Source organism: Mauremys mutica, chromosome 11 (genome assembly GCF_020497125.1).
Source record: "Mauremys mutica isolate MM-2020 ecotype Southern chromosome 11, ASM2049712v1, whole genome shotgun sequence".
NCBI classification, from domain to species: domain Eukaryota; kingdom Metazoa; phylum Chordata; order Testudines; family Geoemydidae; genus Mauremys; species Mauremys mutica.
In genome coordinates, this window is record NC_059082.1 from 19,934,753 (window position 1) to 19,962,626 (window position 27,874).

General features: G+C 44.1%; 1 protein-coding gene across 5 annotated transcripts in view; it reads left to right on the forward strand.

Annotated features, from left to right (window-relative positions):
• The first annotated feature begins 654 nt into the window (after positions 1–654).
• SHC4 (SHC adaptor protein 4) overlaps positions 655–27,874 on the forward strand; it is a 67,186-nt gene continuing 39,966 nt past the window's right edge. Inside the window, exons 1-3 of one of the 5 annotated variants that reach the window (XM_044979900.1) lie at positions 655–762; positions 14,994–15,140; positions 27,015–27,085. In XM_044979900.1, the coding sequence (XP_044835835.1) occupies positions 15,123–15,140; positions 27,015–27,085 (89 nt within the window). In that variant the 5' untranslated portion in view covers positions 655–762; positions 14,994–15,122. Of the gene's footprint in view, positions 763–13,702; positions 15,141–15,537; positions 15,543–20,740; positions 20,877–26,125; positions 26,503–26,605; positions 26,729–27,014; positions 27,086–27,874 lie in introns of those variants that run through there. The other 4 variants (XM_044979901.1, XM_044979899.1, XM_044979903.1 and 1 more) reach the window with 4 other exon arrangements.

The window sequence follows — 27,874 nt, forward strand, 5'->3', positions numbered from 1 at the left end:
TTTTCTTTAAACATAGACAGGGTAGAACTACATAATACACCGTTTTATAGGTGAGACACTTTATATTCAAGAAGTCAGGGAGCAAGTTATTCCCAGATTAACAAGAAGTCTTCCACATTTTTTAATGTTTCTACATATGAAAGTATTTACACCTTGTGCATCTGACTTTTTGTATTGCTGTGTGCAAAGTGGCAGAGCTGTGGGAACAAGAGCTCTGAATTTCACTGTGTAAATTCTCCCTTATAATGTTGCAGTAATGCAGCTTTTGCTTTTAACATGAATAGTGGTTTACCAGAGAGGTACTGTTTGGCTTTTATGGGAAAGGGGTTGATGTGTAGGGATTGATGCTGGACTAGGGTTGAATACCTGCAAATACTTCGTAAAGAACCAAAATAATTCACTAGCTGATATTAAGAGCAAATCAATTCTCAGTTAGATAGTACTGTCTCAGTTTCATCTAAAAGCTATGACCAGCTACCAGTTGCAGAAAATTTTTACCAAACTGTTCTGAGTTAGTATCTTAAGCATCACTATTGTATTGACAAAGCTGAGAATTTGGCATGATGATTTTGAAACTGGCATGTCAGATGTGTGGCTCACTGATTCAAATCACTCTAGTTATGCAACAGGCTAGCTATTGGATTTTCTTTCAGATTTTTTTCAACCACTGCGTAGGCAAATGAGAAAACTATTTGTATAATTCTGGTACCTCCTTTTTTGTGTGTATGTGCTCAACTTCCTCAGAAGAAAGACACAGAACAGGTAACTGGTTTTGCTCCTGGTTTCTTTTCTTAGATTGCTGAGAAGTTAACTATGAAATGCAGGAGGGAACTTTCCAAGTTGGAATGCCCGGCTGCACAATTTGGACAAAACAGAATTATGCAGTTAAGTGCTATATTTAACCTTTTCCTTTGACAGCTACTTGATACCTTCTGTCAGTACAGCAGTCATTGATACACGTTCTCTATGACAGGCGGATGTGTGTGAGTGTCCATCTGGACATTATTTAAAATATCCAGCTATCTGTAACGAGGTTAGTTCCCAAGGATAATACTTTAATGAGCAAAGAGGAGTCGAGTAATCATGGAACGCTGATACCAGACTTGCTCTTACGTGAGGACAAACAGAGGAAATGGAGCAAGCTGCACTTCCTGTAGTTTATATTTACAGAAGTGCTGTTTCTCTTTAGGTTCCCTGGGAGACCTCCTGGAGACTATGGTGGTAACCTCATGCATGCAGGCATGGCTCTCATGCCTTATAGTATAAAAAGCATATTAGCTGTGTGTGGTGCCATCGCTTTAATTTTTCTATAACGCTTCCTCCTCTCATCCTGTGTACTTGGCTATTTGTTTCTTGCTATCACAGTTACACAGCAACAGTGAGCTCGGCTGTGCTAGTCATTTGATCTTTTAACAGCATGGTACTTCAAAATCTGTGCTTTTTTTGTGTATTTTAAACTATTTTCAATACAAGAGCTCTCTCTTTGGATGGCACCTTTCAGACAAGCTACAAGGGAAGGCTTTAAAACACAATTTTTAAAAAATGAATGTAAAGGTATAAGCAAGGGAGTGGGGGAATTGTTCTCTCACGGGGTGATTTTTTTTCAAGGTTGCACAGGTTACTTATGCCCCCAACTCCCTTTGACTTTCAGTGGGAGTTGGGAGCCTAGCTACCCTTTGTGCCTTTGAAAATGTTGCTTGATGAGTTTTTTAAACAGATGGTGAGTTGCTGCTTGTGAGTCAAGGAAAAGCTGCTCCGGATGGCAGAAGCTGTAAAGAATTCTCTCATACCAAACAAGGCTGTGGAGGGATGAGGTGAGGGGATTGTTTCTACAGGAACAGAGGGAGCGAGAAGAGGAAAAGCATGGCAGTCTCTAAAACGTCCCTACCATTACAGCGATCTTTCTGATTCCCATAGTATCTACATTGCATTAAACCAACCCCAACCCCAACGCTAGGGCTAAGATAGCAAACGTGCTGACCCTCCGGAGCATGGGGAGGTGCTGTGACTAGTCATCTGCACTAGGAATACATTCTCTAACACTTGCTAGGTAGCCATCACCAGCCCAGCTGCCTGGACACTGGGAAAGGTTAGGTTTTCAGTATGTGTATTTGAGTGTTCTCAAACTTGTATTTTAATTAAGAAATTATGCATATTTTTAATGGTCACATCTAAGCAAGGGTGGCACTTTACCGTATAATATCAAATACCAGTGCAGGAGTAAGTGGTGGTTCTTTGGAAATCATTGTTTCTTATTTCCTCTGGAATTGGCCCCAGTCATGTAGTGCTCTTGCTGAACCTTGCTCCCTTGTGGAGCTGACACTGCCTAGCTGAAGCTACTTTGTCATCCTGCTGAATTTGTTCCTGTTTTCAGGATTGGTTGTTGAGTTTTTTTTAGCCCAGTAACAGAGCTTTGATAACTAATTCTAAAAAAGCAAAGAACACACCAACCTGTAGTGTCCTTATTTGTCCTTCAGTCCTTATGTGCCCTCCAGTTGCCTTGGGTTGTATGTCCTGGACCGCACTGTAAGTGTATCAAATCTGTAGTAGATTTAAGAAGTGAAGAGGGCCTGGATGGCCTCTCAGTACACCACAAGGGTAGGCTCAGACAGGCTCCAATTGTACCTACCAGGGGCGGCTCCAGGCCCCAGCACGCCAAGCGCATGCTTGGGGCAGCAAGCCACTGGGGGCGCTCTGCCGGTCACCGCGAGGGCGGCAGGCAGCCTGCTTTCGGCAGCTTGCCTGCGGAGGGTCCGCTGGTCCCGCAGCTTCGGGAGGAGTGGATCAACCTGCCTAGAGCCGCCCCTGGTACCTACTAGCTAGGCAGTAGATGCTGTATTTGCTCTGCAGGAAGCCTGTGCTGCTTTGAGCACTTGGCATGTGACAATCAACATAGATTGGTTTTAATTTGATCTCTTTGGTTGGGCTCCTTGTTGCTTAGATTTTGTGTGGCCATCCCCTGGCTGGCTTCCTACTCACAGGATGTGCTGAAGTTATATCACCAGCTGTCACTGCAAATCTGTGGGGTTCTTAGTGTGTTGATTTCCTATCTGCTACTTCTTCTTAAGGGTGTCTGCATGTCCTTCCAGTATATGGCTAGTTCTGTAGCTTCTTGTTGGCCTCAAATAGCAGGCCCAAGAAACCTGTTACCTCTATTACATATGGAACTCTCCCTTAGTAAAGCGGTTCTAGTGTTGTTTGTGAACAGGGTTAATTTGACAGCAGTACTGTCATATCCGCAGAAGGGGCATATACAGTGCAAACTTTACTCACAATGTGCCTTGTCCATAGGCCTCAACTTGGGCCCACTAGGATGCAAAAGGGTAGCTGACTCTCCACACCTCTTCAATACTTGGCTTCTCTCTCTCTCCAAGTGACTGTTAAAAGTGCTGCTTAATGTGAACACATTTTCCCTTTTTGAACTGAAGTGAACTTGACTCATTTCACACTGGCTGGCGAGCAACCTTCGGATTTATGGGCTGATCTACACTGAAAACTTACATCAGCATCGCTACAGCTCTGAGATGTGAGAAATCCACACCGCTGAGAGACGACGATATGCTAACCTAACCCCAGGTGTAGACAGCGCTAGGTCAATGGAAGAATTCTTCCACCAATCTAGCTACAGCCTCTCAGGGAGGTGGATGATCTGCAGCGAGAGGAGAAATCCTCCAATTGCCGTAGTGAGTGTCTACATGGAAGCGCCACAGATGAGCCACTATAGATTTTTAAGTATAGAGATAGGCATAGCCAAAGGCTATATCTACACTACCACTTATGTCGATATAACTTATGTTGCGCAAGCGTGTGAATAAACCACCCCCCTGAGCAAGGTAAGTTACACCAACCTCAGGGGAGTGGGTGGACAGCGCTATGTCGGTGGGAGTGCTTCTCCTGCTGCCGCCACTCATTACATTCAGTAAATCACAGAAGAGCTCTCTCTTCTCAGCCTAGAGCAGCTACACAAGAGCGTTTACTGTGGCGCAGCTGCAAGCTGTCTAGTGTAGCCATCAGCTTAGGCTTTTAGGTTACAGCTGCTGACTAGGGCTGGATTGAACTAGTGCTCGTAGGTGAATGTCTCCATCTCACTGCTGTTTCATTGCAGCTCTGTCCTACCGGACTATTTGTCAGTCTTTTTCCTAAAATGAAAAGGAGAACACCTGGTCTTAAGTGAAGTGTTGGGTTGGGTGGGCAGGAAATGTGGCTGTGAGGCCAGAAGGATTAGAAACTCTCCTTCAGTTCCAGCTTTGCCTAACTCAGCTCACCAAAGCCTCATGCGTGCACCCTCCACCAGCAGTGTCTGCTTTGCAAATCATTTCACCTTTAGCAACTGGCTTCAGTCACATTCTACATTTCCAATCTAAATAATCCTAGTTCTTGCAATCTCCTCCTATGACTACTCCATTACACTTCTAACAATCTCTGTTGCCCACTCTCAAACTTCTCAGTTTCAACTATATTTCTAGAGAATATATCATTTTCAGTTGGTTTATGGTGAGGGGAACCAAACTAGATGCAGATTAAAATGTCAAAAGTGCCCAAGTGTCATTTTCAAAAGAGACACAGGCTTTTGAAAATTTGACTTACAATCACTGCTGACTGACCGTGTGTCTTCAGCCCATGTGATCAGTCCCGTGGCTGTATGAAATCAGAAACTTAACCGATACTTATATAGTACAGCAAAAACAGCAAGGAGTCCTTGTGGCTCCTTAGAGACTAACACATTTATTTGGGGATAAGCTTTCGTGGGCTATAACCCACTTCATCAGATGCATGGAGTGAAAAAAAGTAGGTGGGTATAAATATACAGCACATGAACAAATGGGAGTTGCCTTGCCAAGTGGAGGGTGGGGTCAGTGTTAAGGAGGCCAGTTCAGTTAGGGTGGATGTGGTCCATTCTCAACAGTTGACAAGAAGGGGTGAATATCAACAGAGGGAAAGCACAATTGGCTTTTTACTGAATTGCAATGATGGAAAAATACATGGAACCAATATCAAACAGTTGAAAGAATATTTTATGTATATATGGGGCGGGGTGCGGGGGAGAACTTCCACTCTCCTGAAGCCATACCTGTAAGGTAAGCTGCAATAGAAATAAAACCGCAGTGGGTTAAACCTTTCAATAACTAGATTTGAAAAAGAGTTGCGGGCACACATTATAAGAAACAGACTCCATTGAATTGAAACTCCATCAGTGCTCGGGGGGGAAATGTTGTGAATTTTAATAAATTGCTAGTTACAAAGTAAATAAAGATTTCGGCTATCATTCTATAGCAGAATTCTGTGGTATTTTGTCCTAAGTCAGTGGTTAGACCCCTGGGGATCTACAGAGAGTCTAAGGTTTCCAAAGGGATCCACACCTGCATTCAACATTTCTTAGGAATCTGAAAATGAAAAAAAGGTTGAAGACTGCTGTTAACCATGCATATCAGTGAGGAAGCAAAAGTGTTTAGGTTTTCCCCTGCATTGAGACAGCTGTCTCACACGCCCCATGACTGTATTAACTCTGCTTTTGCTATATGCAGCCAAGATAAAAAGTCCTCAGGGTTTGCCTGTTTCACTCAAGCTGCTAATTCATGTCTCCTCATTAACTAATCCCTTCACGTTATTCCCTCACATTCACCAGGTTTTAATGCACATTTCCAAAAATTTAAAACTGTCTTGTTAGACGCTGCACTCTAGCAGAAATACAGGATATTTGTGCATTGATTACAAGACATGTGTAATGCTGCTTTTAACCTTCTCCTGGTGCATGTGAGAATATAACCACTGCTTACATGTGCTTTGCATTCACAAGTCGATGAATGTGATTGTAGTGAGTGTGTGGGTGAGACAGAGAATTAATATGAGAAAATGCTTGCGACAGGAAACATCCGCTGCAGTTTAAGCTGTCTTGGGGAAGAGGTCAATAAACCCTATTCAGTCTGAGTGCTTCTGTCCATGTTAGTACAAACATGTACCGCTGGTGCGGAGACTACATAGAGACATGATGTTTGGCCAGCTGAGGAAGATAGAAGTAATATTTTCACTATCTGCTCTACTAACATTGGGATGGCCAGACCTACATTCCATATGATCTTATCCCCCTGAAAGTAGCACCCTCCAAAGGGCACTTCTGGGACTGTCATAACATATGCCACTCCAGATGGGCACTTCAATTGAAAATCTCCCCTACATAACACGCCTTAGAGATGTAACTTGGCACTATATTGTTTCCCACTTTCCAGCCTCTTGATAGGACTATGAAGAGGGGTTTGTGGGCAGATAAGTAATGCAGGTCACATTAATGCCTGCCCATTTCCACCTGTGTATAAAATGCAATTTTTATATAGCTAGTGTTACATTAACTGAAATTCTTCTTTGGGTGTCCTTCACCCTCTGCTATAAGAACAGCTTGCTAGAATGCTAACCCTAAAGGGACCAATCTAACTATCCTTGCCTGCCCCCAAGGCTGCTGGAGATAAGGTGTAATGTTCCAAGCACAGTGTTGGTAGTCCCCAGAAGAGCTGATAGTACTGAAATGTTGTAGAAGTGTTATGTTTGCTCTTGTAAAGAAATGTGCTGTGCACGATAGATTTAAGCAATGGAACTCCCAGCTCCTTGATGAAATGGAAGTAAGTAGTTTAAAGTTGAAAACATTGGATGCACATTTCTGAATTGGAGCCGCTGCAGATGACCCTAGCCAGGATAGGATTACAACGGCTATCTATTGTTGTGCATCAGAGCATAGGTGGATCATCAGCAAAAGCCATTAGGATCTTCTTTCCTAGCATAACACAGAATATCTCTTGGCAATTTTACACCACCTTGGCACAGTATCAAAGGCAGGATAACAGTGTAGAAGAAAGATTGATCTAGCCAATAAGAACATAAGAATGGCCATACTGGGTCAGACCAAAGGTCCACCTAGCCCCAGAGGGAATGAATAGAACAGGTAATCATCAAGTGATCCATCCCGTCGCCCATTCCTAGCTTCTGGCAAACAGAGGCTAGGGACACCATTCCTGTCCATCCTGGCTAATAGCCATTGATGGACCAATGCTCCATGAACTTATCTAGTTCTTTTTTGAACTCTGTTATAGTCTTGGCTGTCACAATATCCTCTGGCAAGGAGTTCCACAGGTTGACTGTGTGTTGTGTGGAAAAATACTTCCTTTTGTTTGTTTTAAACCTGCTGCCTATTAATTTCATTTGGTGACCCCTAGTTCTTGTGTTATGAGAAGGAGTAAATAACACTTTATATTCTTAAGGCGGAGTTTCTGTTCTTCGTAGGCACATTTCCTCTAGTGAAACTGCAATATGCACATACATTTAGCTGGGTTCTGGTTCAATGAGTTTACAGTATTATAATACAGACAGCACAGGAATCTGTTACAAAACCGCCACAGGCAATCCAAGCGGAATACCTAGACTACAAGGATGTTCTTATTGCCTGAGAAAATGAGTCCTGATAGAGGCTTCAGGAAATATGCACCACTTCATTAAAGCAGACCCCAGCCAAGAAAATTGGAAAATTGTATTGTCCTCTGTTTCCGAGCAAGGGTTTGGCTTCCTCCCAGCAGGCCTCAGGAACTGGAGTGCAATGAGCTGCAGCATCATGCCATAACCTCCCTGTGACACGAACAGAGGAGACCAATGTGAACCAGAGTGGTGTGCGAGAGACACAGCCTCCTTTTATACTTTAAACAAGACTGCAGGCTCCATTTTGCCAATGCTAAAAGGCCCTTTGTGCTCCCTGGTGGTCAGAGGCCGACCGCCCGCTAGTTTGAAACTGCAGCCTTGCCTTGAGAAGAGAGCTCTCTAACTGAAACGCACAATGTTGTTTTTCCTCCCACAAGGGCTAATGTTTCTTTTCCTGCTGCAGTTTTGTTCTGGCTCTTGCTACCAAACTTCTATTTCTTCTTGTGCCTGCAAACAGGGCTTTTTAACAATTCTATTGTGCTCTGGAGCTCTGTGGCTCTGAGAAGTGGTCAGCTATTATACCTCCTACATACACCTTAATCCCACTCAATGGTGCCACCAGCTAGGTAAGTGCTGGTTAATGCTGCTTCCTTTCTCTAGCACCATGGGGGGGAGGGGAAATCAGACTTTCAAAGTCTTGTCATGTATGACTCAGGCATTATTAGGAGGCTCGGCCTTCAGGGAAATGGGACAATTCTCACCGCCCCTATGTCAACAAACATGATTTGCTGAGATGCTGATGTTTGTGTTCCATGTATCAGGGTTAGGAGTGGGGGGAGGGGGTTGGACAATTTCATCATAACCCCCTCCTTCTGGAGCGTGTCACCTTATGTAATATTCTACCAGCAGAAAAGTCTTAGGGGGCCAGTGCATATCCCTGGCCCTCTGAAAGAAAGTCTGTGTGTCATTGCTCCCCAGGAGTTGGGGGGGTGTGTGCATGTGTGTGTAAGATACAGGCGATGCTAAAGCTCAGCAGGTCTCCCTCTTGGATTTTTCAGTTTCTGCAGGACTAGAACCATCGGCGTTGGCGGGAAGGTGCATGAAACTGGCCCTAGTATTTCAGTTAGCTGTTTATTGCCACCAGCCCCTCCCTCTTGTTTTGCTACCTTGCTCCCATGTAATCTCTGAAACTGCCCTTCACAGGAATCCTACCTCATTTGTGTCAGGAGGGGACGTGCACACTTGTGAGCTGTCTACACTAATTTCCCATTGCTGCTGACGTTGGTTCAGCTCCATCGGTGTTAACAAGGTTGGGAGCTGTCGTAGGATGAGTCACCAGTGTTTTTAATGCCAGCCACGTAATGGTGCTCAGGCTAGATCTGACTGAAGTGACCTGCCTACATTAGGGTTCATGTTACTAAACCCAGTGCAAGTGAATTGGTTTTAGCAGCGGTGAGGAAGGTTTAGAGTCTGTTTCTAGTGTATGCAAGGCCTGAACGCAGTCTGCCCAGCTCTCATTCCCTCTCCTGCTTACTCTGAGCCCTGCCTTGGTTGGTGAGCCCTCTGGCCTGAATCCCTCTCCAACCTCATCCATTCCAACACCCTCATTCACTATCCCATCCTTTCTCTTGCTGATTTGCCTCAGCGCCCCACCCCTACTAGAAATATCTGAGCACTTTCAAAACAGAAGTAACAATTGTGTCTCTTCCTCTTGTATTCGGCAGGAGGCCAGTACAGAGAACTTGGCACTGGGGTTATGTGGTGATGGTGACATGTTGCTAAGCAGACAGGCTGCTGTGTTTTGTACCAGTGTGAGCTATTTCTGTGGCTGTGGCTTCATTCTAGATGGAGCAAGCTGCAATAATTACGCCTGCCCTGGGCTGTATATGATCGCATGGGGTGCAATCTCCAGGCCAGCTGCAGGTGGAACTGGGCATCTCTTGCTACTATGGCTCATTAGCCATCTGGTAGCACTGAGGAAGCCAAAAGGACCATGGGACTGGGTCTGTCCTGTAAATATTTATATGATGCTAGTGCCCAAAGAGCCCAACTGGGATTAGAGCCCTGCTGCGTGAAAGAGTGCTCAGACACAGAAAAGAGACCATCCCTGTCCCAAAGGGCTGGCTATTTAGATTGTAAACAGGGGCCCTGATCTCCACTGAGGCCTCTATGTGCATAAAAATAACAGAGGTGGTCAGGGAGCCCTGCGGCTCCTCCCCCAACCCTTTCCAGACCAGTGGCCATGAGTAGGGGGAGCCCCAGATGCCAATGTAGGGTAACTGCCTTGTCTGTGCATAGGGGGCTTAGCCATAACACATATGCAGCTTAGGATGGAACATTACCATCTAGACTGGATTTGAACTGATGACCTTGCAGGGAAAGCCTCCATGGCTCTTTCCCAAGCTCCTGTAGCACCCTTTGCACAGTGGCTGATAAATGCAGAAAGTCCCTGGGTTTTTTTCCGTACCCGATTGGCTCTGTGATGTCTGATCCTGTCCAGTACAATCAGATCCAACCGGATCAAATGCATCTTGGATAAGTGCATTGCACTCGAGATTTGGGGCTCTCGCAAAGCTTTCCTGCCCTAGAACTGTACCATTAAGATCAATCTGACTTTGGTGTCTGCCCTCTGGTGGCTGCTGGCAGGGTCTCTGAGCTGTACTGTAAGTTCGTGTTCTGTTACCCTGCCATTGATTACGATGGGCTTTTTTTCTTAATAGGCCTGTTTCCATGCTTGCTCTGCAGCTTGGCAGGGAGAGGCTAAGCAAGGTCAGGCTGATGACTGAGCTAAACCAACCAGCAGACTCTTGCATACCTCATCTTGCCTGCTCTTCCTACCCAACTGACATCGCAGAGAGGGCTGGACTCAGGCAAGGCAGGCATGTAGACACGCTATGACACAGGGGCCCACCTTGGTTCTGCTCCCACATTGTGGCATGGCCTTCTAGCAGCAGCAGCAGCAGCAGCAGCATGACACTCCTCCCAGGAGCAGTAGGTTGGATCTGTTGGATGGGCGGGCAGAGCCCATTGCACTCAGTGCCTAAAGAGGTCTTCAAAAAATGTGTGTGTGTGGGGGGAGCTCTTCACCCACCCACCCCCATCCCAGGCCTCCTGCTGCAGAAAGGCCGGGAGGAGCAGAGAACCAATCCCCTTGCTTGCAGGAGGGGAGAGGAGATGAGGAGGTGGAGCTGCCCTGCACTGCTGGGCTCCTGTGAGAACAGCTTCAGCTCCCAAGGGGAGGGGGAAGGAGCTCTGCCTGCCTCCTCCAGCAATTCTGGTTGTCTGCTCTACCTCAGGAGGTGGGGAAGTGGAGAATACCCCACCAGGCAGGGCTGAAACGTGCAGCCCTCAGCCATCTGGCTGGGCTGGAAGTGCAGAAATGTTGTTTGTTCTATCTGTGACCATTTGCAACTAGGCACTCTTTACACACTGGATGGGCATTTCTCTTCCTGCCAAAATCAGAGTCCTCTACTGAGGTGATATGGCAGACTCCCTCCCGCCCCCACCCGAGCAGAGCGTCTTGGCGTTAACACCTCATAGAAGTGCATGGGGCCATTCCCAGCTCTGAGCTATTGTTTCAGGCTCTCTGCAGACTCAGGCAGGCATCATGGCAGCAGCTGTGCCTGGGTATTGTTTACCAGGTTTTCTTTGCAATCATGAGGGCTAGACTCTTTTGACTCCAGGAGCTGGAACTCAGGCGTGGCGTGTCTGTGCATTAATCCAGCCCAGTCTGCTACTGTCTGTGGATGGAAAGTATGTGACAGCCAATGGAAAAGGCAGTTTTCAGAAGCTGTTAGAAAGTGATATGCCTTAGTGTATGATAAGCCAATGAGAGTTTGTTCTGCTGGTGTAATGGGCCTATCTTGGCATTTTATTGGTTGGGCAACTGTGCAGTCCTTTGATAGTGTGGACCAACACAGCAGCCCCTCCCAGCTCATGCAGTTCATGAAAACTCAACAGATCAGAACCATAGTGTTAATCTATGTAGCTCCATTTACATCAATGGAGTTGCACCGACTTACACCTGCTGAGGATCTGTCCTATAAGATCTTCATTTTCATTTTGCAAATGCTTCTAAAAACTGGAGTGACCAGTGATGCAAACACAGTCACTGCATCACTTGGGCGGAGTCCTAAAATAGTGTCTAAAGCAAAGAACTGAGAGGACAGATACTAATGCTATAAGAGTTTCTTTGCACAAAGTGTACAATACATATCAGCACTCCTCATTTGTCAGCACCAAAAGGTAGAAAGGGCTTAGAAGCCTTTATTCAATATAATTCTTCATGAGGAGTTAGACATTGTTTTAACTGGCAGTTTGGCTTGGTTTTGTCAGAGTTTGGTTTCAAAACGATTGACGACTCCTCCTGAAACGGGTTGATTTAAATGAAGCAGTTGTCCCCTGGAGCCAGTATTGCTCCAGTACTAGAATACAGCTCTTTAATTTTACCTCTCAACAGGGCCCGGGCCCCGCAAGAGTTTTCCGGGGCCCCCGGAGCAAGTGAAGGACTCTGCTCCAGGGCCCCCGAAAAACTCTCGTGGGGGCCCCTGTGGTGCCTGGGGCAAATTGCCCCACTTGCCCCTCTTCTCCCTCCCCCCCCCTCCCCCGGGAGGCCCTGCCTCTCAATCTACTATCCGGATTAATACTAGATGCCGTGAGACATGTGTAACCTGATGGCAGCATTGACTTATCTCTTTTCAGTAACCCCTACGTTGTTAGTTCACTCCTGCTGTTGTATTCAAGAGGATCAGCTAGGAATCCAGTTCTCCCTAAGAGGGTACTCGTGGTTTATACAAATACACAGGAGAGAAGAATCAGGCTCAATATCATCATCTTAAAATTAATTTAATATTGAAAACTTGAAAAGTTAGTGATAAAGTGTCTCAAGCAGCTGATAGAACAGACTTGCTGAGTGGCAGGAATTGAGTTCTAACTGCATTTTCTCAAACCCTTTGAGTGTGAGGGTATGTCCACACAGCACACTGGGCCTGGGCTCTGACTCAGGTTTGAGCCTAAACCCTACTTCCGTCTGCACACAAATCAATCTGACCAGGGTCCTAACACCCTGCTAGCGAGGTGGGTCAGAACCGAGTCCTGCAGTGACTTGGGGCCATTTTGCAATTTTTCAGTATGGACAAGGTTTACAATGAAGAAGCTTGGACACTCAGCACTAGGCTTCAAACCACAGAGTCCACAAGCCCAGGTCTCTCAGACTCAGGTTTACAATGCAGTGTAGACACAGCCTGGGAGGGCTCAGCTGGGCAAATCTCTGCTCTTGGGCTTTTAATCATGGATATCAAGAGTGGTGTTGAGGCCCATATAAATGTTTTCAAGAGAGGTAGGAATTTGAAACAGGTTTGACAATAGCTATTTAAAAAGCTATGTGGTTTCTGTGAAGTAGCATTAGATGGTCCTGTTCTTATCCTATACAGTGATACTGGAGCTAGCATTTTAATGCATAAGATGTTTATCCATCATGATTTTATTACCATTGGTGAGTTTCAGTGCAAGCAGGTTTGAAGTGGAATAAAAATTCCACCCCTCTAATAGCAGAAATCTGTGTGTTTGGGGTAGTGACAGCAGGGGAGTCACCACAATACTTAATGAAATGTGAATGCCATCCTTTCTGAAGTTGAAATAATATCTGGATGCAGGTATTGCTTGAATACAACTGCACCATACATAAGTAAACACAAATGTTTCTATGAATTATGTGCTCATTATTTCAGCAATTTGAGGAAAGATTACATTTTGCTTTATGTCATTACCTGTTCAGATTCTGGCTTCCTGTGTGCTTAGGCTTTTGCAGTTTTCATCATGTCTTTAGAGTAAATTTGATAGGCACAGGATGTTGCAATAAATCGGATATTGAACCAACAGTCAATTAAAAAAAAAAAGAACTCAGTTTCTAGGAAAGATGCATCACATCTTCCCACAGGAATCGTACCATATGTCCTAATATCAGTGGAACAATAGATTCAATTATTGGCTTCTGATGGTGCCTTGCAGACATAATAGCAAAATAGAATTTTTGCTATGTTCTGAGCAAAAATTGTATTAGACCTATGGATATTGTAACTACTGATGTGTTTGTCCATTCATTACAGGCACATTAAAAGTGTTCCCCCCCACCTTCCCAAAGTCATTTTTTTTCATGGCTACTCCTTTAGTGTATTTATGGTGTATGAGTCACCAGGCTTTCTTCTGATTGGATGAAAATTAAACACCCCTGGGACTGTCAGTCAGTTATAGCCATTCTCAGCTTCATTCACAGATTTATTAGCTTGCACACAGAGAAATTCATTCAGAAAACTTCATTCACAAAAACGGCAACACACTCTTCAGAATTTTGAACAGAAAAATTCTGCTTAACGTGGCTTTTAAGGAAAAGCTAGAAATGACTTAAGGGCTGACAAAGAAGCTGCACGAAGATGATGATGATGAGTCTGGAGATTTGAAGTAAAATTGTGCTGGACCATACGAATATTGAGCGTATTTCTAGATTGCGATGCTGAATGATTTTAAAGACAAGAATTAGCAGGATTTGTATTAAGAACTGCTGACTACATTCAGAGAATTATTTTGCATGTTTTTTAAAATCATATTGTGTGAATAAAGAATGTGCAAATTGCAGAACCATGATTTTTCTTTCCAGTGGGGCAGCTGAATACAAAATGTTAAGAACAGGGCTTGTAAGGTATCTCTTTGGGTTCTTGCTAATCTAAAGATGCTTTTGAGATTCTAGCTATCTTGTATTGCTTTCTGTGGAATATTTTTTCTAGTCTTTACTGCAGCTAGAAATTCACCGTTAATGATGCAGGCTATAACAGTGAGTGTTCAAAGCTGAGAATGATTTAGAGGCTTGCTTGCTTGTGGCAGAAGTGATTTTAGATATGGATAGCATCTCTTCAGATTAAACTGCTGTAGTATTGTTATACCTGTGTGTATGTTTCCTTTAGCATTACTTACAGATGACCATGCAGACTTAAGCTATGTTCATTATGAAAAATAAGCCACGTGTGAAGCAGTCAACAAAGAATATCCAATTGGCATCTGTTTTTAAAATGGTTTGACTTGCTTAATTTCCATGTCATTTCGCTACAAGAAGAAAGCCAATTTATGCAACAGTATCCAGTTACAGAACTTCCAAGGCTATGAGAGAACGCAGTCAGCACAGTCTCAGTGGACACGTACTGTATGTAGGACTATTTAGACACCCAGGAATGCTCAACAGGGCTAAATACAGTCGCTTTAGGGATGATTTTATAACATCATTAGAGGAAGGTACACAAAGTAGTTCTTTAAATATCAAAGGTGCCTCTTCATCTTCTCATTCCTCCACACCTCATTTACCAATTGAGGATGTCACCTTGGGGACGCAGGACAATTCCACCACTTTGTGCACTTTGATACCCCGAATGGCTAATATTAAACTATCCAATCCATCTAATCTGCCTGGTTTTAAAAACTTCTGTCTGGGGACAAAAGAGGTGCCAAGAATTAAACTCACAGAGTGTGTTACAGTTCCAAGCAGCCCAACCTCACCAGAAATCAGTTTAATCAGCTGCCTGCCTACTTCTTATCCACGGCAGGACCCGGACAAACTCGATGTCAATACAAAATCTCAAGATGACTGCATCTTGCTGGGCTTTGAGTCTGCCCCTCTAAGCAAACAGGACAAACCTCCGGTGCAGAGCGGAGAGGACATTGTGAAGACTGGCATGACCTACTGTGTACGAGTAAGTAGCGTCTCACAGATTTTCCACTAAAAAAACAAATAATCAAATTGTGTGGGCTTATGCAACATAACCTTCCTTTTCCCCACTTCTTCAATAGGTACCGAAAATCACTGTGTACTGCATGTTCCCTGTTTTCTGAGGCCTTGTATAAGTGACGTGTTGATTATACCAAGGGGAATTAAAGTACATAAATAATCCAAAGCAATAACATAACATTAGTCTCCAAAAGCATTTGTCTGAAGGTTTATTATAATAAACACTTCCTAAGCAGATTAACTGATTTGAAATAAGAATAAGGAAGTGCATGTTTGAGGGAGCTGAACGCTAAATAATGTCTTTATCCCCTTTACAGCAATCCTGCTGCACAAAATCTCAAATGGGTCGTAACGCTGTCATGTTGCTGTAGGTGTCTAATAGTTGCTGAGAATCCTGCTGCAAACTGTAGTTCTTTTGCATCATCTCTCCTGGAAATACTGCGGGTGTTTGCTTTCACGCAGCATGTTTTACAGTCCTAAATTGGCATTTGCAACGCGGCTGATTTTCTGGTAGTACCAGTGCATGAGGTAACCCCTTTTATCTGTTTAGAAGCTGTCTATTTATGGAGGATATCTCCCTTGCCCCAATATCTTTCTTTTTCAGTGCTGCGCTGGCACTGTTACATTTTGTGTCTCCATTTTTCACTCTCTGGTGGGAAGGAAACCTTGCTGCATGAATGCTCCCTGCGAACTGTATTTTCTGCTTTCCTCCCCCACGGCACATGCATCAGTTCTTTTTCTTCTCTCCCAGTGTAGACTTTACAATTGTTACCTTAATTCTTGCACTGTGAAAAGAACTGACAATTGCTTCCCGTTCTTCTCCCTGGATCTTTGACCCTGACCTTTTAATTTCTTAAGGTTCGTCTCCTGTCTAATAGCTTTCCAGAATGGAAGACTGTCTACATTAGGCATAGAGAAAGCTTATGCTATGGGAAAATTACAGCAAAAATGTTTAAGTTCCTTCAGGAGTAGTGTCTAAGAGGCTGGGCAAAGCCATGGCTCTGTACTTTGGTTTGACATGATTTGTGCTTTACAAATTGGCGATTCCTTATAGCCCTATTATCCTGTAGGTGCTTACAAATTGTTTAATAATTTGTTCCAATATCTTTCTAGGTATCAAAGTTAGGCTGACCAGTCTGTAATTCCCCTGGTCCTGGTTGTTGCCCTTTTAAAAAATAGATACTATATTTACCCTTCTCCAGTCCTCTAGACCTCACCCATCCTCAATGAGTTCTCAAAGATAATGGCTAACGGTTCCGAGATTGCTTCAAATAGTTCCTTAAGCACTCTAGGACGAAGATATCTAACTTCTCTAAATATTCTTGAACTTGTTCTTTCCCTATTTCGGCTTGAGTTCCTTCTCTCTTGTTGTTCATGTTGAACGTGAACAAGAAGCAAGAAGAAAAGGTAGAAAAGAGAACAAAGGATGGTCAGAGGAAAGAGGAATGCAAGGTTAAAAAGGCACTATCCCTTCTGTTGCCTACCAGGTTAAATATATTTTTAAACAATCTCTCTCAAACCGAGTATATTTCATGAGCGAATCTTTAAGTGGAGCTCTCTCAAGGGAAGGCGTCCTCTGGCCCATGTGCAGCTACTGTCATTGCCACAATCAGAAATGGCTGTCCATTGTCCTGTACCAAACCATGATCCGTCTCTTTATAATTAACTGTAAGCCCCAGAGCTGAAAGGTCACATGTCCCCTCTGATGTCCTGAAGAGCCCACTTGGAGCAATAGATAACAAGTTTTCCTGGTTATATCAGTGACCAAGTTTGAATGAATTCCTTAGCTTGTTATGATCTCAGCATGATGAGCTTGAATGCACAGCTCTAACTCATGTGAGTAGCCAGACTCCAGTGGGCCTGTTCATGTGACGAATGGCTGGAGGATCAAACCCTATAGTTCAGCGTGGCAAAATACAGGACAGCATGGGCAAGAGATGAAACCGAATCTGGCCAGAAACCAGGAGACAATACCAGGTTTTTTTGTTTTGAATTTCAAAAATTTCATTTTGGGGGAATTCTGAAATTTTGTTGCAATTCAGCCTAAAAACAAATTTCCAAGTGTCAGAATTTCCTGTGAACTAGAAATTCCAAGTTTTGACTAGCTCTAGCATCTGGTACAGGCCACTCACAAACCCTGGATACCACAAGTATAGCAATTTCCTTGTTTCTGTGTTCCAAAATACGTTTGGTACTTGATCTTTTACAGAGTATAGAAGGAAATGTATTTACATATCCTTTTTTCTCATGTACTGCCTAATCGGTGTCTTCCTATAGAAAGACTGAGTAACTAGACAGCATGAACTGTCTATATGTTGTTTGCCAATAGAATATGAGGGACTGTCGGTATTCATTATAATCAGACTGAGGACTGCACAATGAGCTGCTGTACCATACTTGCTATTCTCAATTTGATAATTACTGTGGACAAGGCTTGCCAAGCAGTGATTATAACTATGCACAACAGTCTCAAAGCCAGGCTGGCTATACGTTCTATTCACAACAGAGATACATTCGGATGAAAATAGTATCTTTCCTTAACACCATCCAACACCTAATGGCCCAATCCACAGAGGTTGCTAGGGATCATTTTGCTGACTTCCATGGTCATTGGATCAGGCCATAAAACAGTACTTTAACAGTACTAAAACAGCTCAGTCTCTAAATCAATAGTATGAACAGTCTGCAAAATCTTGCATGATTTTGTTAAGCACATTTCTGTAACAAATCTTATTTACTGGAGTCCCCTATTAAAAATATGGAAGGGGAAATGATTGTCAGATAATTTAGAATTTAATATTCTATAATGTACTAATATCCTGTAGCTTACATTTTTTCACAGCACTCTTGAAGGATCGGAGAACTTTACCAACATAAGTGCTATTCATCTGACAGCTGTTGGGTAACCTCTATGGAATGAGTTGGGGGTCTCTTGAGGAAGGCGGTTTGCAAGGCAGGAAGTGAGGAATACCGTGTCCACTTTGAGGTTTTTCCTGAGAGATCATGCACAGGAGCTTTTCTACCCTACTCCATTTCATGGCGGATAGGTCCATCTATTAGTCAAGATGGTCAGGGATATAACCCCTTGCTCTGGGTGTCCTTAAACTTCTGACTGCCAGAAGCTGGGACTGGACAACAGGGGATGAATCACTTGGGAATTGCCCTGTTCTGTTAATTCCCTCTGAAGCATCTGGCACCTGCCCCTATCAGAAGACAGGATACAGGGCTAGATGGACCATCGGTCTGACCCAGTATGGCTGTTCTCATGTTGCCCTGTGCAATCCTGCCTTTACTCACAGGTAATTTGTCTTACTGAAATCTGCATGAGAAAACTAATGAGAGGATCCAGGTTGTATTATCCAGGTTATATTAGGGGAGCCTGGGGGCAGGGTTTGGTGTATTTTGAATTAAATCCTAGCCAACTTTATAGATGTTCCATACAACATTTTCTTGTATTATTTTAAAAATAATCAAATTGGCTCCCTACAAAACTGTCCCAACCTGGGGATGAGTTCCCATGGAGTATGGGGGAGCACTACCAACTGCTGCCCCCCCCCCCAAAAAAAAACTAAACAAAAATTCAACACTGCCAAACATTGTAAATTGAGGATATTTTGGTTCTAGATCTTCTTAAAACTCATTCTCTCATTTTGTTTCTGTTACAGTAGTAGCTGAGACTGGGGGCCCCAGGGGGCAAGGCACAGGATAGACCGTTTCCCTGCCCCAAAGAGCTCACATGCTAGAGCCCCAGTCCTGCAAAGATTTAAACACCTGCACACCTTTCCATATCTGAGTAGTTCCATTGGCTTCAGCGGGGGACTACTCAGGTGTGTAATATTATGCAGAGGCTTCAGTCTTGGCAGGTTTGAGGCCAAGGTAGGCAAAGGGTGTGAGAAAGGAAAGAGTGGCCATCCTCACTTGGCAGAGGGGGATTTGAGATTAAATGATTTGCCAAAGATCACACAGTGAATCTGTGGCAGAGCCAGGAACTGTGCTCAGATCACGTGGCTTGGTGAAAACTGATAAACCCATAACGCTCTAGTAATGTAAATGCCAGGATCTGGCTAGAAGCCAGAAAATAACGGGTCACATGCAGTTTTAGTAGCAGCAATGTTTTTATTATGCCTGCAGAGTCTCATGCAGCTAACGCTCTGGTTTTTGAGGCTTTTTGGAGATGGAGATGGAGTCCCAAAAACCTAGCTTGAGTCACTCAGAAATAGGATGGACACAAATATGTTTGGCATTTTGCCAACCCTACCCCAAAAATAAATAAATAAAATGAAAAATCCAAGACTCTCCTGGGAAGTAGATTAACTTCAGTGACTCACTGCTTCTCAGCCTCATCTATGATTCATGAACCAGGATGTATTTTTAGCTCTCTTGCTGTGACAGGCATAGCACTAGGTGCAAGTATTTTATTATAATATCCATGGCATAATGAATAAGAACACAGGTGTTTTGTTGAACCACTCCTGTGGGTCAAAAGCTTGCAGGAGCATTGGGTGAAAGGAGCAGGCAGCAGTTGTTGTAACCGCTGACTTAGTAATTCCCATGAATCGTGTTCCTGTATATCCTGTCAATAACGGCCTGGCCCAGTGGCTTATCAATTGTGGTTAGTCCTTTGTTTCAGTATTCTTCTCCCTACATGAGTAGAAGGGTGATGGGAACATGGCAGACACAGGTTCATCAGCCCCTCTGAGGAAGGGAGCGACCCGTGGCAACTAACAGCAATTTCTCTGCGATGGCTTGTAAAAGATGGTGTGTGCATTACTGAATGCGGGGCAGTCCTGCTGTTTGATAGCCCTGGGGATTAAATTCCTCTTTCCACAGTACAGATTCAGCCTGGGCAGCGGTAGTGCAAACTTCCTTGATGCTCTGGTCATGTGTTTCACCCTGATTTGGAGGTACCACTGCTAGTGATGAGTGGCAGGCGGGTAACATAAACTCTGTACATGGCCTCTGCTGCAACAGCCAAGAAGAGATGGATAGTATCCTCTCCAATGGACAGAAGTCCAGCAAATAGCCATCAGTCGTTACCAACTTTAACTCCTCAGTGACCACATTTAAATTGGTACCCAGGGTCTTTATTGTAGCCAGTGGTTTCTAACAGAAAATGGTGCCACTTAAGCCTTTTCCTCATCTGAAGCTGGTAGCTCAAAGTAGGGCTGAGCTTTGAAAGAATCTGGTTAGGGCTAGAGCTTGCAAGGGTGCCCAGTGCAGCCAGTTGGAAAATGCATTTGAAATTCCTCACAGGTGTGGGGTATTTGGGTTTTTGGTCAAAAAATGAAAAGAAAAAAAACCAAGGGAGTTTTGAATGAAAAGATGAAAAATTGCAACAAAAATGAAATATTTTCTTGGGTAAATTTCCATTTAGTGAAAGCCATTTTTCATCCCAAAATGTTTTTGGATTAAAGGATTTTGACTAGCTCTAGTGCTGAGAACCACCTGCTTCCATTTGGGTTCCATACTAGTTTATATGGCTTCTTATTCTGCCCTCAGCACCAGAATATCGGTGCACCTGCCAGTAGTGTATGAAGCAACCTGACTAACATCTGTCACATGTGGTTCATTCTTTCTCTCTCTCATCCTCTCCCTAGGGGGAGAATTGTGTATGTAGTGCAGTGTTTTGTTTGCTCTGTTGGGTTTTGTTTGGGGCTGGAAGGTGTTCAGAGCTTTGCAGGAGGAACTTGGCACCGTGCAGGTTGGTGAACAGGCAGTTAATGAACTTCTGGAGGAACTGAGAACCTGGGGCAGAACTGAAAGGTTCAGCTGGTCATTAGCAGCCTGATGTGGTGGTTGCTAATGACATTATAAACCAGAAAACTGAAAGAAGAAGAAAGAAAGAACAAAACCAAACCTCAAACCACCACCTTTCTGCACTGACGAAAATAGAATTTTGATCTGTGTTGCTCTGGTTACAGAGTGGTGTTGACAGTACCTGCCCCTTTCTAACAGTTAGACCAGAAGTTCTCAGACTTTTGTGCTGGTGATCCCTTTCCCAAAGCAAGCCTCTGGGGGTGACCCCCCTTATATATTAAAAACACCTTTTTATATATTTAACACCATTATAAAGGCTGGAGGTGAAGCAGGGTTTGGGATGGAGGCTGACAGCTCATGACCCCCCATGTAATAACCTTGTGACCCCCAAGGGGTCCCGACCCCAGTTTGAGAACCCCTGAGTTAGACCAATACATAAACCAACAGGAAGGCAGTGCGCTCACTGGCTTAATCAGACTTGGTACAGTGGCTACTGAAGCTTGTTATTTATGGCCATGGCTTTGTGACAGTTTCCTTAGTCTTTGGCTCCACTAAGAGTTCAGAGGCGCATTATTAAAAAAAACCCAACAATTGTATGAAGAAGCTTACCCCAGCTACACATGAGCTGTAGAGATCAGAGTTTGTTCAAGCGCACTGGGGATGGGGACCCTGCGATTGGAGCACCTCCGTGTGGTACAGTCTTGTGAGTCCCAAACACAGGGCACCATTACCCAGAAAGGGGAGGAAGAGGCAGGGATGGGAAACTCAGGAACTTTTTTCTACTTCAAAAGCTTCTTGTTAGAGCACTGCTGGGTACAGAAGTATTGGAGTCAGAGTAGGATTGTTGGCATGCTCTTTTGCAGTCAGTACAAATGTTTATGATGCTTGCTTTCCCCACACAGCCACATGACGTTTATAGTGAATTGAACTTAAGGTCAGTACTGAAACTCATATACATTGGATACAAAGCTATTTTGTGGCAGCACAATACAGTCCTGTTTTTATTAAAAGCACAGAGTGCCAATTCCTGGCACTGACCTAAGAGTGAGTAACCTCTGTTAACTAATACGTAAAATTGTAAAGCTTCAGCTGAATGGTTTAATTTGAAGCGCGGCATTTTGCTCCCTGTCTCACTTGTTTAGGTTAATCACTGCAGTCATTCAAACTAGTACTGGAAGTATTAGTCGTGTTAAGGAAAGGAAAGGCTGGAGACTTGGAGCTGTAGTTGAAGGGGTCGTCAAAGTCCTATTCACATAACCTATGTTGCTGCATCCTGGCACCTCCTCCCACACGACCTTTCCTCCTGCTTTTCATTGACTCTGCATCATACCATTGTAACTAAAAGGGAAAAGGTTTAATCTTTAACTCCCCCAGGTCAGTTACACAGGAATTGTTCCCAAATCAGCTTCTGCATAAGGATGTCTAGTCCCCGCTATCCAGGAATACCCTCCCCCACCCAATATAGGGAGCCACGGGATTATTCTCACACCCATACCTGCTGGAAGAGTTGTTGGCCTCTCCTTTAGCGAGGAACAATCCTCCCTAGCACATACTATCCAATCCTGTCCCTCAGACCTGAAAGCGGGACTACCGGGTATGTGCCTGACCCTGCCACATTGAACTCAATGGGAGCTTTACTATTGACCTCAGCGGGCTCAGGATCGAGCCCTAATTGCTGAACTCATGTTCTTAGCCTAGGGCTCAAGTTTAATTATGGTGCTTTTCCTTGTGCAGAGTATTTCTGTAGTCAGGATAGTACGTTATCTGCATTCCCTGCTGTCCATGCTCTGTGCAGTACCCTTGATCCAGCCTTGATTCTCTCCACTGCTTTCCTTTGAGTGTCCGTGACAAGTACCTCCTTATACAGCTTTGGAAATCAAGAATCAAGCTATTATTGGCATATTCAGATGCTACATCAGCTGTTTAGCTCATACAAGTAACTGGCCCTCATACTTGTATCCCTTATTACAACAACCTGGAGTAAGCTAATTACTCTGGCCTATTCCATTTACATTTGTATACTTAGCCAATTATTGTGGCATTAAAACACCTTCCAGATTTAGACTTAAACCATCTTGCAGTTGGAATTTCCTTTCCATTTGTCCTGCAGGGGAAAAATAGCATGGGTAGCTTGCTAGAAATATCTATATTACGAATAATTTAAAGTGCTTTGTGTTGTTTGGGAAGAGGGGGTTGAAAAAGTGTTTCTTGCTTTTCAGCTGGACCGTGGTAAGGTGTATAGTAGCTCTGAGTTCTTGAGGTAGAGACCACAGTCCCCATGGGCCCCTGAGAAAGGCCTGTCTCCTCAGCAAATGCCCTCACCCTGGCAGTAGATGGTTTGATTGTTTTTTGAGGAGTGGAGCTGTCAACAGTATTGAGGTCCTGGACAGTGAAGTGGCCTTTTAAGTATCCTAGGTCATGACCATTTATAGCATGGAAATAAGGACCAAGACATCAAATTATACTGAACCTGTATAGAAAACAGTGTTAAGAGACCAGAGCTCCGGGGCAACGTGCTCTCAGTAACCTATGAAGCTGTGTGGGTCTGCTGCAGCATTCTTCAGTAGCTACAGTTTTCTCAGGGCTGATGCTTTCAAACCTAAATAAATTGCATTGCCAGCATTATCATTAATAAGTGATCATCAGCAAGGAGGGGATGTGGTCTCTTAGCCAATTGGAGATGGTGGGACGTGACTCTGGGAATGCTGCTTTATTCAAGACCTGGGTCAACAAGACCTTGCACATTGTCCTGACAATTTGTGGAACTATGACTTTGACAATTTGTGGCCTCACCATGGTGGCAAACTCTTCTTCAAGCATAGCCACTCTACCTTGCTAGGGTTTAACCTCTGCCAGCCCTTCTTCACCTGGCTGCTGATCTCAGCCAGTCACCGAGGAACTGGGGGAAAGCACATTTCCAAGATTTAACTTTGAATTGGTGTAGAAGTGGCACATTTCATTGTAATTTCTAAAGGTGCTCCTGCCCCAGGCTGTTGTTCAAGTAGGCATCCTTCCTTCTAGCTAACCCTGCTGGGATTTTAACTACTTTCTTAACCCAGGAGCATTGGTGTTGAAAGTTTCATATGCAAAAGTGTATTATAACATGGGAAAGAATATATAGAATATTATAACTTGTACTACAAGGTATTTTATTACATCACTAGGGTTAGGATGTTATACTCATAAGGGCTTGATCCCACTCCTTCTGACTCCTGAAACACTTACACCAGATGCGAGGCTGGCTAATCCCATGCCTATGCCACATTTTAAAATAAAAAGGGGGAAGCCAGTAGAATGCTGGCCTGTGCAAACCTTCAGCAGTCTCAGACTCCACCCAAACTCCTTCCATACCCAAGGTGGCTATTTCATGGAGCCAGTGCTTCCACCTCCACTTCCAAACTGAGTCAGTCAGTCATTCTTCACTTCAGAGTTAACTCAGGTGATTTGCACCTGGGTTTAGCCTAGTCTGGGTCTGAGCTGCCACAATGCAAAGCCCTACCAGGGTTACTCCGTCCTTCCGACTGCTGCGCTCCCGTGAGAGTATCACTAGGCCTTCTGAGGACATATTCCATGGTTCCCTGTGGTACAGTAAGCTGAGTGGCTCAATTGTTCTTTCCCAGTGAATTGTGGGAGAATTTGCCCGTCCCTCTGGGCACATGAAGGGAATTGTGGGAAGGCAGTGGATGACTACTGACACTCAAGTGAGTGAGCCTGCATCCTTACTGCAAAGTGGTTACCAGCCTGAGCGAAAGCAGAACCTGGGCTCTAGCCCACTCCCCCATCCATGCCAGCTAGCCCAGTTTGCAAGCACCAGTAAACTCAGGTGAGAGGGTTTTGTTGGGGGTGGGGGGTGGCACATGGGTAAGACCCCAGCCCTACCTATGTACTTGGGTGGCTAGCCCATCCTACTGCTCATGCCATGGCAACTACACTTCTATTGGTAGTGCATTACTCAATCAGCGCTCGTGTGGGTATGTCTACCTGAACTAGAAGTGACACCTCCAGCTCCAGTGTAGACAGACCCTAAATCAAAGGCATCACACTTTTTATTTTCTAGGGCAGCCTCTTTTGCGTTATTTAGCAGGGTTTCCAGTCTCCTTTAAGTCCCTTTTTGATTGCTCCACAGGTCTCTTCTTCAGCACAAGTTCCTGAATACTGGGGCACAGCCTTCCATTTCCCTCCCATTCACTTTGATCAGCTTCTCCCATTCTCTTTGGCCAGCTTCTCCTGGACCCTGCTGCTATCTTCTTTCTACACTTTTCCCTGCTCTTTTCCCCCTGAGATTTGGAGATTCAGCCTTTATTGATTGTGTATCTTCAGGTCACTCATGGACAGTAAACAAATCAGGGAACTGAGGAAGTTGCCATATTAATGCATTTCCTCCACCCAGGTTTTAAGTAAGGAGTCATCTTTTGTGAATAAGATCAGCTCCAGTCAGGGTAATTTATTGCAAAAACCTAGTATTGATTTTTTTTCATCTTTGCTTAGAGTAGCTTCCCACGCATCTGTTCAGGATGCAAGGGTGAACTTACTCAACATCATATGATCTCAGCATATGACTCACTCCCTCCTCTGAATCTTTCATTTCATCCAGGGTAGCAGAGTGTCGCCAGCCAGCTCACTGAATTTCTGTTCCTAAGAGAAAATGGAGTTTAAAATCTGTGCATGTAAACACTTTTACAATGCTTTTCTGAGCAGCACACTTAGCTACTCCCTTCGTGAGAGCTAACTAATGAGAAGGGAACACAAGATTCTCCATAAATGATGCAATGTATAACTCAGATTTTTATCTCTTTAATTTTTAAATCACAGCCCTATAGGACAAAAGAACACAGTTTCCAACAGCAGAAATACCACTTTGTACAGTTAAACAGAACAAAACACGGGTACCCTAAAAATATTTCTGTAACAGTAATTTCAGAAATCCTTAGGCTAGTTTCAGCTGTAGCTTCTGTGAGAATATTCCATAATCTCCTTACCATGGTTCTTTTTATTCACCAAACAGAGGCTTTAATTCAGGAAAAGACAGTCATGGCTAACTCACCGGAAGAACTTGCATCTGTACTGTATTTGCGGTTTTTTGGGGTTTTTTTTATTCCCTGCTGCTGCCTGATTGCATACTTATGGTTCCAAATGAGGGGTGTGGTTGACCGGTCAGTTTGTAACTCTGGTGTTTAGAACTTTGAGGTTCTACTGTACATGTTTTGGAGTGAAGTAATATCAGTCGGTGGCTTTGACTTACATATTGTACTGAGATAGAAATGTCCACAGGTTCATATGTAACCACCAAAGGGATCCCTAGGCTAACACATCCTGAGATTCCACTATGGTTCTGACTGACACAGTTCTTTGTTTCACGCCCACCCCTGTACAAAGCCGAGGTGAATGAGCGTTGTTGCAGGAAATCAAGTGTGTACTGTAGATTGGAGGGACAGAATTCATCCACTGATTCCGGGGCAGGCTGGTGCTCTATGATACAGTCCCTCCACACATGCTGCTGTGGACTGGAATAGCAGCCACTGCTCTGCCAACCCCCTATACAAGGGTTGCCAGACACTGAATCTGCACAGGTACGGATCCAAAGGCCCTTCCTCTTGCACCCACCAATACTTCCCTCCATGCTGGCCTATTTGGAGTGACATGCAGTTCCCTCCCTCTCTGGACACTCTGCAGGATGCTCCTAAGGCATATGGCCCTTCTGCTAATGCATAAATGTCACCACTGCCTCTCACACGTCCCTCATGGTCCAATGGTAAACCTAGTGGACTGGCACAAACTGAAACAAGATAACCAATGGTAAGTAGGGTCGGGGAGAGGGAGGTGGTTAGATTTTTGTGTGTGTTAATTGCCCTGCCTCCTTTTAACGTTACGTTGTTTGCAATCATTGTTTAGTCAATGACATTATTCAATCAAATAAAATATATATTGAGCAGATTTGACAATGGTTGTACAAATGTTTCTACATCTATTTAATGTCCTTAAAGGGCCAGAATTACGTCTGCACCCAGTTGTGAACCTTTCTGTTTTTTCAAGGTGCTCTTTTAAATAGCTGTGATTTTTTTGCTCTCCATTTCTATTCTAGTACATGGGCTGTATTGAAGTGTTGCAGTCAATGAGGTCTCTGGACTTTGGCACCAGGACACAAGTCACCAGGTAAGTGGCGGGTGACTGACATCCACCTTAATACAAAGCCTGAATGTTAATTTCGATACAAAGCCTTAGGTGTGGGTTTTCTCTGCAGACTTCTGTTTTTTCTCAGGTGGTGATCTAAAATATCTGATGATCACAATAGGCTGTGTCTGCACTAGAAAATAAACTGTGTTCACCACCACCACCACCACTACACAGGACCCCCATCTTGAGGTCTCTCCTCTTTCATGCTTTGTTTTGGATGCAGATGGGACCAAAATACTTTGTTCCCAGATACTAAACCTCTGGGTTTGGCCAATAATAAAAAACCACCATGTTATCACTCATCAGGGTTCAGTAGAGTTCCCTCAGGGCTGAAATACTTTGTGTTATATTATCTTTGTAAGTTTGTAACTTCCTCTGCAGATCAAGTGAATGGGTATTGATATTCAGTCTACTGGAGTGAGGCATTAGTGTTTTTTAAAAGATACTGTGACAGGACTGTGAAGGCCCAGAATTTCCTTTCCTTTATTTTTCTTTTACCTATCTGCAAAGTCCATGTTACTCTATATTTGTGTGTGAGTGTGTGGATTGGAGGTTGAGGTTCAAAATAAATGCTACTTTTCCCTTTCAAAAGAAATTCCTTATTGGGAAGCAGCATGGCTCGTGAAAAGCCCTTTAACAGCTGGGGCTAGATTCTGTGCTGCCCCATGCAGGAGGCACAGCCTAGGTGTGTGCGGACAGAGAGCTCTGTGTCCACCAACCTTTGCCTCTCTAAGATTCTGGGCTGCTGCAAAGGCCAGCTGCCCGTGA